Here is an 11,372-nt window from a genome sequence, read left to right on the forward strand (position 1 = left end):
TGGTATTTATAAACACTCTACTGACATGAATAAGGGTCTGGTTATGGGGGAGTGACCAGGACTTATCACCTATACTAATGAGAAGCATGTGGTATTCACTAACACTCTACTGGCATGAATAAGGGTCTGGTTATGGGGGAGTGACCAGGCTTTATCACCTATACTAATGACAAGCATGTGGTATTCATAAACACTCTACTGGCATGAATAAGGGTCTGGTTATGGGGGGGGGGGTGACCAGGACCTATCACCTATACTAATGACAATCATGTGGTATTTATAAACACTCTACTGACATGAATAAGGGACTGGTTATGGGGGAGTGACCAGGACTTATCACCTATACTAATGACAAGCATGTGGTATTCATAAACAATCTACTGGCATGAATAAGGGTCTGGTTATGGGGGGGGGTGACCAGGAGTTATCGCCTATACTAATGACAAGCATGGGGTATTTATAAACATTCTGGGAGTGTGATATAACTAGCGGTTACTTTATTTGCAGGGTGTGCTTATGAGGGAGAGCTGCATTTGTTTGGTAGTTCCTGGCGAACTGAGAACTGCTTATCCTGTTCTTGTTACTCTGATGGTTCCATAAAATGCTGCTCCCTGTAAGTTTTTCATTACAAATATTTTTTACTTTACAAGTAGTGAGTGTCTGTAATCACCTCATAGCTCACTTGTGCACGCTCATCTCCCTGATTCATATACCGCCTCCATGTAAAACAACCTCCTTATTTATAGATTCCCTCCATGTTCTGTAAACAAAACTGTTGTCTGATAATCAGTATTCATGTCACATATTCATCAGTTTAAATACAGTTCAATAAACTGCACAATGTGTTTTCAATTATATTTGCATATGAGAGAGACAATTTGATATAATGTCTGGGTAATTTTTTTTAGAATAATTTATTTTCCTGCAGTGCCTCTGTCAGCAACATAACCATAACATGACTAAGATTATACCCCAACCCTGCAGCATTTTGTCAGCCTCATAACCATAACATGACTAAGATTATACCCCAACCTTGCAGCATTTTGTCAGCCTCATAACCATAACATGACTAAGAGTATACCCCGACCCTGCAGCATTATTTGTCAGCCTCATAACCATAACATGACTAAGATTATACCCGACCCTGCAGCATCTTTGTCAGCCTCATAACCATAACATGACTAAGATTATACCCGACCCTGCAGCATCTTTGTCAGCCTCATAACCATAACATGACTAAGATTATACCCGACCCTGCAGCATCTTTGTCAGCCTCATAACCATAACATGACTAAGATTATACCCGACCCTGCAGCATCTTTGCCAGCCTCATAACCATAACATGACTAAGATTATACCCGACCCTGCAGCATTATTTGTCAGCCTCATAACCATAACATGACTAAGATTATACCCGACCCTGCAGCATTATTTGTCAGCCCCATAACCATAACATGACTAAGATTATACCCGACCCTGCAGCATCTTTGCCAGCCTCATAACCATAACATGACTAAGATTATACCCGACCCTGCAGCATTATTTGTCAGCCTCATAACCATAACATGACTAAGATTATACCCGACCCTGCAGCATTATTTGTCAGCCTCATAACCATAACATGACTAAGATTATACCCGACCCCGCAGCATCTTTGTCAGCCTCATAACCATAACATGACTAAGATTATACCCGACCCCGCAGCATCTTTGTCAGCCTCATAACCATAACATGACTAAGATTATACCTGACCCTGCAGCATTTTGTCAGCCTCATAACCATAACATGACTAAGATTATACCCCAACCCTGCAGCATTTTGTCAGCCTCATAACCATAACATGACTAAGATTATACCCAACCCTGCAGCATCTTTGTCAGCCTCATAACCATAACATGACTAAGATTATACCCCAACCCTGCAGCATTTTGTCAGCATCATAACCACAACATGACTAAGATTATACCCCAACTCTGCAGCATCTTTGTCAACCTCATAACCATAACAAGACTAACACCTAGATTTAGAGTTCTGCGTTAGCCTTAAAAAGCAGTGTCCTAACGCAGCTTTTTAACGCTCACTGGTATTACGAGTCAGGCAGGTACAGGTGTACCGCTCACTTTTCTTCCGCGACTTTTGGCTCCCCTTACGTCCCCTTACGTCAATTGCGTATCCTATCTTTTCTATGGGATTTGCCTAACGCCGGTATTACGAGTCTTTGAAGAAGTGAGCGGTACAGTCTCTACCTCCAAGACTCCTACTGCCTAAAAAAGTCAGTAGTTAAGAGTTTTATGGGCTAACGCCGGAACATAAAGCTCTTAACTACTGTGCTATAAAGTACACTAACACCCATAAACTACCTATGAACCCCTAAACCAAGGCCCCCCCACATCGCAAACCCTATAATAACAATTTTTAACCCCTAATCTTCCGACCGGACATCGCCGCCATCTACATTATCCCTGTGAGCCCCTAATCTGCTGCCCCTAACATCGCCGACACCTATATTATATTTATTATATATTTAATCTGCCCCCCCAACATTGCCGCCACCTACCTACACTTATTAACCCCTAATCTGCCGACCGGACATTGCGCCACTATAATAAATGTATTAACCCTTAAACCGCCGCACTCCCGCCTCACAAACACTATAATAAATTTTATTAACCCCTAATCTGCCCTCCCTAACATCGCTGCCACCTACCTACAATTATTAACCCCTAATCTCCTGCCCCCAACGTCGCCGCTACTATAATAAAGTTATTAACCCCTAAACCTAAGTCTAACCCTAACACCCCCCTAACTTAAATATAATTTAAATAAAACGAACTACATTTACTATCATTAAATAAATTATTCCTACTTAAAACTAAATACTTACCTATAAAATAAACCCTAATATAGCTACACTATAACTAATAGTTACATTGTAGCTATTTTAGGATTTATATTTATTTTACAGGCAACATTGTATTTATTTTAACTAGGTACAATAGCTATTAAATAGTTAATAACTATTTAATAGCTACCTAGTTAAAAATTTACAAAATTACCAGTAAAATAAATCCTAACCTAAGTTACAAATACACCTAACACTACACTATCAATAAATTAATTAAATAAATTGCCTACAATTATCTAAACTAAAATACAATTAAATAAACTAATCTATAATACAAACCCCCCCACTAAATTACAGAAAATAAAAAAAAATTACAAGAAGTTTAAACTAATTACACCTAATCTAAGCCCCCTAATGAAATAAAAAAGCCCCCCAAAATAATAAAATGCCCTACCCTATCCTAAATTAGGGTCAGCTCTTTTACCAGCCCTTAAAAGGGCTTTTTGCGGGGCATTGCCCCAAAGTAATCAGCTCTTTTACCTGTAAATAAAAATACAATACCCCCCAACATAACATACCCCTACTCTAAAACCCACCCAAACCCCCCTTAAAAAAAACCTAACACTAACTCCCTGAAGATCTTCCTACCTTGAGTTGTCTTCACTCAGCCGAGCCAAATTCTTAATCCAAGCGGGGCAGAAGAGGTCCTCCATCCGGTTGAAGTCTTCATCCAAGCGGGGCAGAAGAGGTCTTCCATCTGATTGAAGTCTTCATCCAAGCGGCATCTTCTATCTTCATCCATCCGGAGCGGAGCGGCAGCATCCTGAAGACCTCCGACGCGGAACATCCATCCTGGCCGACGACTTCCCAAAGAATGACGGTTCCTTTAAATGACGTCATCCAAGATGGCGTCCCTCGAATTCCGATTGGCTGATAGGATTCTATCAGCCAATCGGAATTAAGGTAGGAAAATTCTGATTGGCTGATTCAATCAGCCAATCAGATTGAAGTTCAATCCGATTGTCTGATCCAATCAGCCAATCGGATTGACCTTGCATTCTAGTGGCTGATCGGGATGCTGCCGCTCCGCTCCGGATGGATGAAGATAGAAGATGCCGCTTGGATGAAGACTTCAATCAGATGGAAGACCTCTTCTGCCCCGCTTGGATGAAGACTTCAACAGGATGGAGGACCTCTTCTGCAACTGCACACTTACAAAGTTCAGAAAAGACCTCAAAACCTGGCTCTTCGACTGAACGCCCATCCCCTCCCTCCCTCCTCCTATCCGCTTCCCTTAGCGCCTTGAGACCCTCACGGGGGATTAGTTTGTGCTCTATAAGTACTCAATAGATAGATAGAAAGATAGATAGCTAGATAGATATATATATATAGATAGGGATCTGATCTGAGTCATGTTGTGGTTATGGGGCTGACAAAGAATCTGCAGCATCAGGGATCTGACCTGCGTAATGCTGTGGTTAAGTGGCTGACAAAAAAACCTGCAGCATGAGGGAGCTGATCTGAGTCATGTTGTGGTTGTGTGGCTTATTAAAGGGTTAAAGATAATGGACTCTGATCTGAATTATATTGACATTATGTGGCTGACAAAGAGCCTGCAAATCAAGGGGTCTTAACATAATCATGTTATGGTTATGTAACTAACAAAGGAGCTGCAGGGCAGAGGATTTGATCTGAGTCGTGATGAGGTTATGTGTCTGAGAGAGGGGCTACAGATTCATTAAGTTATGCTATGGCTATGAGACTGATAAATATTCTGCAGGGTCAGGGTAGAATCTTACCGCTAGATTTAGAGTTTTGTCGGTAAAAACCTGCGGCTCTAACGCTCCTTTTTTTTCCAGCGCTCCCTTAAGACAACGCTGGTATTACGAGTTTTTTGAATGGCTGCGTTAGCCTCAGAAAAGTGAGCATTGGGCATAATTTAGCTCCACTTCTACTCTCAATACCAGCGTTGCTTATGGTAGCGGTAAGCTGGAAAAACGTGCTTGTGCACGATATCCCCATAGGAAACAATGGGGCTGAGCTGGCTGAAAAAAAACCTAACACCTGCAAAAAAGCAGCGTTCAGCTCCTAACGCAGCCCCATTGTTTCCTATGGGGAAACACTCTCTAAGTCTACACCTAACACCCTAACATGAACCCCGAGTCTAAACACCCCTAACCTTACACTTATTAACCCCTAATCTGCCGCCCCATAGCCACAGCATTACGCAGATCAGACCGCTGTATCCGCAGCCCCTTTGTCAGCCACATAATGGCAACATGATTCAGATCAGACTCCATGATCTTCAGCCCCTTTGGCATCCACATAATCAGAACATGACTCAGATCAGACCCCTGGCCCTAAAGGCACACAGACCCCTGGATCTGCAGCCCCTCTGTAAACTTAATCTTTAAATGACTCATATTATACCCCTGGATCTGCAGCCCCTCTGTAAACCTCATAGTCATAAAATAACTCAGATTATACCCTTGGATATGCAGCCTGTCTGTCAACATCATCATCATCATCATAATAATAATAATAATAACATAACTCAGATTATACCCCTACATCTACAGCCCCTCTGTCAGCTCATAATAATAACATAATTCAGATTATACCCCTACATCTACAGCCCCTCTGTCACCCTCATAATAATAATAACATAATTCAGATTATACCCCTACATCTACAGCCCCTCTACACCCTCATAATAATAACATAATTCAGATTATACCCCTACATCTGCAGCCCCTCTGTCACCCTCATAATAATAACATAATTCAGATTATACCCCTACATCTGCAGCCCCTCTGTCACCCTCATAATAATAACATAATTCAGATTATACCCCTACATCTGCAGCCCCTCTGTCACCCTCATAATAATAACATAATTCAGATTATACCCTACATCTACAGCCCCTCTGTCACCCTCATAATAATAACATAATTCAGATTATACCCCTATATCTACAGCCCCTCTACACCCTCATAATAATAACATAACTCAGATTATACCCCTACATCTACAGCCCCTCTACTCCCTCATAATAATAACATAACTCAGATTATACCCCTACATCTACAGCCCCTCTGCACCCTCATAATAATAACATAACTCAGATTATACCCCTACATCTACAGCCCCTCTGTTACCCTCATAATAATAACATAATTCAGATTATACCCCTAGACCTGCAGCCCCTCTGTCACCCTCATAATAATAACATAATTCAGATTATGCCCCTACATCTACAGCCCCTCTGCACCCTCATAATAATAATAACATAACTCAGATTAAACCCCTACATCTACAGCCCCTCTGCACCCTCATAATAATAATAACATAACTCAGATTATACCCCTACATCTACAGCCCCTCTGTTACCCTCATAATAATAATAACATAACTCAGATTATACCCCTACATCTGCAGCCCCTCTGTTACCCTCATAATAATAATAACATAACTCAAATTATACCCCTACATCTGCAGCCCCTCTGCACCCTCATAATAATAATAATAATAATAATAACATAATTCAGATTATACCCCTACATCTACAGCCCCTCTATACCCTCATAATAATAACATAATTCAGATTATACCCCTACATCTACAGCCCCTCTGTCACCCTCATAATAATAACATAATTCAGATTATACCCCTACATCTGCAGCCCCTCTGTCACCCTCATAATAATAATAACATAACTCAGATTATACCCCATACATCTACAGCTCCTCTGTCACCCTCATAATAATAACATAATTCAGATTATACCCCTACATCTACAGCCCCTCTGTCACCCTCATAATAATAACATAATTCAGATTATACCCCTACATCTACAGCCCCTCTGCACTCTCATAATAATAACATAACTCAGATTATACCATACATCTGCAGCCCCTCTGTTACCCTCATAATAATAATATCATAACTCAAATTATACCCCTACATCTGCAGCCCCTCTGTTACCCTCATAATAATAATATCATAACTCAGATTATACCCTTACATCTGCAGCCCCTCTGTTACCCTCATAATAATAATAACATAACTCAGATTATACCCCTACATCTGCTGCCCCTCTGTTACCCTCATAATAATAATAATAACATAACTCAGATTATACCCCTACATCTGCAGCCCCTCTGTTACCCTCATAATAATAATATCATAACTCAGATTATACCCCTACATCTACAGCCCCTCTGCACCCTCATAATAATAACATAATTCAGATTATACCCCTACATCTACAGCCCCTCTGCACCCTCATAATAATAACATAACTCAGATTATACCCCTACATCTACAGCCCCTCTGTTACCCTCATAATAATAACATAATTCAGATTATACCCCTAGACCTGCAGCCCCTCTGTCACCCTCATAATAATAACATAATTCAGATTATGCCCCTACATCTACAGCCCCTCTGCACCCTCATAATAATAATAACATAACTCAGATTATACCCCTACATCTACAGCCCCTCTGCACCCTCATAATAATAATAACATAACTCAGATTATACCCCTACATCTACAGCCCCTCTGTTACCCTCATAATAATAATAACATAACTCAGATTATACCCCTACATCTGCAGCCCCTCTGTTACCCTCATAATAATAATATCATAACTCAGATTATACCCCTACATCTACAGCCCCTCTGCACCCTCATAATAATAACATAACTCAGATTATACCCCTACATCTACAGCCCCTCTGCACCCTCATAATAATAACATAACTCAGATTATACCCCTACATCTGCTGCCCCTCTGTTGCCCTCATAATAATAATAATAACATAACTCAGATTATACCCCTACATCTGCAGCCCCTCTGTTACCCTCATAATAATAATATCATAACTCAGATTATACCCCTACATCTACAGCCCCTCTGCACCCTCATAATAATAACATAACTCAGATTATACCCCTACATCTACAGCCCCTCTGCACCCTCATAATAATAACATAACTCAGATTATACCCCTACATCTACAGCCCCTCTGTTACCCTCATAATAATAACATAATTCAGATTATACCCCTAGACCTGCAGCCCCTCTGTCACCCTCATAATAATAACATAATTCAGATTATGCCCCTACATCTACAGCCCCTCTGCACCCTCATAATAATAATAACATAACTCAGATTATACCCCTACATCTGCTGCCCCTCTGTTACCCTCATAATAATAATAATAACATAACTCAGATTATACCCCTACATCTGCAGCCCCTCTGTTACCCTCATAATAATAACATAATTCAGATTATACCCCTAGACCTGCAGCCCCTCTGTCACCCTCATAATAATAACATAATTCAGATTATGCCCCTACATCTGCAGCCCCTCTGTTACCCTCATAATAATAATAACATAACTCAGATTATACCCCTACATCTGCTGCCCCTCTGTTACCCTCATAATAATAATAATAACATAACTCAGATTATACCCCTACATCTGCAGCCCCTCTGTTACCCTCATAATAATAATATCATAACTCAGATTATACCCCTACATCTACAGCCCCTCTGCACCCTCATAATAATAACATAACTCAGATTATACCCCTACATCTACAGCCCCTCTGCACCCTCATAATAATAACATAACTCAGATTATACCCCTACATCTACAGCCCCTCTGTTACCCTCATAATAATAACATAATTCAGATTATACCCCTAGACCTGCAGCCCCTCTGTCACCCTCATAATAATAACATAATTCAGATTATGCCCCTACATCTACAGCCCCTCTGCACCCTCATAATAATAATAACATAACTCAGATTATACCCCTACATCTACAGCCCCTCTGCACCCTCATAATAATAATAACATAACTCAGATTATACCCCTACATCTACAGCCCCTCTGTTACCCTCATAATAATAATAACATAACTCAGATTATACCCCTACATCTGCAGCCCCTCTGTTACCCTCATAATAATAATAACATAACTCAAATTATACCCCTACATCTGCAGCCCCTCTGCACCCTCATAATAATAATAATAATAATAATAACATAATTCAGATTATACCCCTACATCTACAGCCCCTCTATACCCTCATAATAATAACATAATTCAGATTATACCCCTACATCTACAGCCCCTCTGTCACCCTCATAATAATAACATAATTCAGATTATACCCCTACATCTGCAGCCCCTCTGTCACCCTCATAATAATAATAACATAACTCAGATTATACCCCATACATCTACAGCTCCTCTGTCACCCTCATAATAATAACATAATTCAGATTATACCCCTACATCTACAGCCCCTCTGTCACCCTCATAATAATAACATAATTCAGATTATACCCCTACATCTACAGCCCCTCTGCACCCTCATAATAATAACATAACTCAGATTATACCATACATCTGCAGCCCCTCTGTTACCCTCATAATAATAATATCATAACTCAGATTATACCCCTACATCTGCAGCCCCTCTGTTACCCTCATAATAATAATAATAACATAACTCAGATTACACCCCTACGTCTCCAGCCCCTCTGTTACCTCATAATAATAATATCACAACTCAGATTATACCCCTAGCTCTGCAGCCCCCTCTGTCACCCTTATAATAATAATAACATAACTCAGATTATACCTCTAGACCTGCAGCCCCTCTGTCACCATCATAATAATATCATAACTCAGATTATACCCCTACATCTGCAGCCCCTCTGTTACCTCATAATAATAATAATAACATAACTCAGATTATACCCCTACATCTGCAGCCCCTCTGTTACCCTCGTAATAATAACATAACTCCGATTATACCCTACATCTGTAGCCCCTCTGTTACCTCATAATAATAATAACATAACTCAAATTATACCCCTACATCTGCAGCCCCTCTGTTACCTTTATAATAATATAACTCAGATTATAACCCTACATCTGCAGCCCCTCTGTTACCCTTAAAATAATAATAACATAACTCAGATTATGCCCCTACATCTGCAGCCCCTCTGTTACCCTCATAATAATAATATTGTAACTCAGATTATACCCCTACATCTGCAGCCCCTCTGTTACCCTCATAATAATAATATCGTAACTCAGATTACACCCCTAGATGTGCAGCCCCTCTGTTACCCTTATAATAATACTAACATAATTTAGATTATACCCCCTACTTCTGCAGCCCCTCTGTAAACCTCATAATTATAAAATATCTCACCTGAGATACAAATAATGTTTTTGCACATCTTTGATTGGGTTAAACAGCATTCGTCTGTAGCATATGTACGTACACCCCAATAATGCATTATATGATATTAAACAGTTATGTGATGACATTGAGCGCAGAGTACATACACATTGTGCTTATCATCTGATATTTATTACAGGACATTTAGACCAGTCTACGACAAGAAGAAATGTAAAGCTGTGTTTAACAAGGAGACATGCAAGTTCACTGTGATGCAGAATCCAGCCAGCACACAGCCCTGTGACTCATACGCTATGGTGGGATAATGGTGCATTCTCCGTGCTGGCATCATGTGAGGCTTCTGGCCATATCTCTTCCTTTCCAAGCAATGAACAACCTCAGTATATGATAAATCAGTAATCATGTCACATCCGATTTAATCCAGTTCAATAAAACTGCACAATGTGTTTCCAATGTTATTTCTCTAATGTGAGAGGCAATTTGATATAATGTCTGGGTAATAGTAAAACTTTTTTTTTTTCTCCAGCCCTTCTGTCTGCCACATAACCACAATTTGACTCAGATCAGATCCCTAATCCTGCAGCTCCTCGGTCAGCCCATAATGACAACATGATTTATATCAGACTCCTTGATCTTCAGACCCTTTTAGATGTCTGGATTTGCAGCTGCACTGTGAGCTTCATAATCATAACATACCTCAAATGACACCCCTAGATCTGCCACCGTTCTGTCAGCCACATAACCACATCTTGACTTAGAACAGATCCCTGAGTCTGCAGCCCCTCTCCCAGCCATATAACCACATCATTATTCAGTACAAACCCCTGTATCTGCAGCTTCTCTCTCAGTTACATTATGATAACATGACTCTGATCAGATGCCTTTGTCACCTCATAATAATAACTCAGTTTATACCCCTACATCTGCAGCCCCTCTCCCAGCCATATAACCACAACATTATTCAGTACAAACCCCTGGCGCTGCAGATTCTCTGTTACCCTCATAATAATAATATCATAAATCAGATTATACCCCTAGATCTGCAGCCCCTCTGTTACTCTCATAATAATAATAATAGCATAACTCAGATTATACCCCTAGATCTGCAGCCCCTCTGTTACTCTCATAATAATAATAGCATAACTCAGATTATACCCCTAGACCTGCAGCCCCTCTGTTACTCTCATAATAATAATTATAACATAACTCAGATTTTACGCCTAGATCTGAAGCCCCTCTGTCACCCTCTTAATAATAATAATAATAATAATAATATAACTCAGATTATACA

At 40.1% G+C, this 11,372-nt stretch overlaps 1 protein-coding gene across 1 annotated transcript in view; it reads left to right on the forward strand.

The window, feature by feature from the left end:
- The window catches only part of LOC128639459 (beta-microseminoprotein), a 32,957-nt gene extending 22,430 nt beyond the window's left edge, over positions 1–10,527 (forward strand). Inside the window, exons 3-4 of the mRNA XM_053691601.1 lie at positions 508–613; positions 10,260–10,527. Of these exons, the coding sequence (XP_053547576.1) occupies positions 508–613; positions 10,260–10,386 (233 nt within the window). The 3' untranslated portion in view covers positions 10,387–10,527. The remainder of the gene's footprint in view (positions 1–507; positions 614–10,259) is intronic.
- Positions 10,528–11,372: the final 845 nt, after the last annotated feature.

This window comes from Bombina bombina, chromosome 9 (assembly GCF_027579735.1).
Source record: "Bombina bombina isolate aBomBom1 chromosome 9, aBomBom1.pri, whole genome shotgun sequence".
Classification (NCBI taxonomy): Eukaryota; Metazoa; Chordata; class Amphibia; order Anura; family Bombinatoridae; genus Bombina; species Bombina bombina.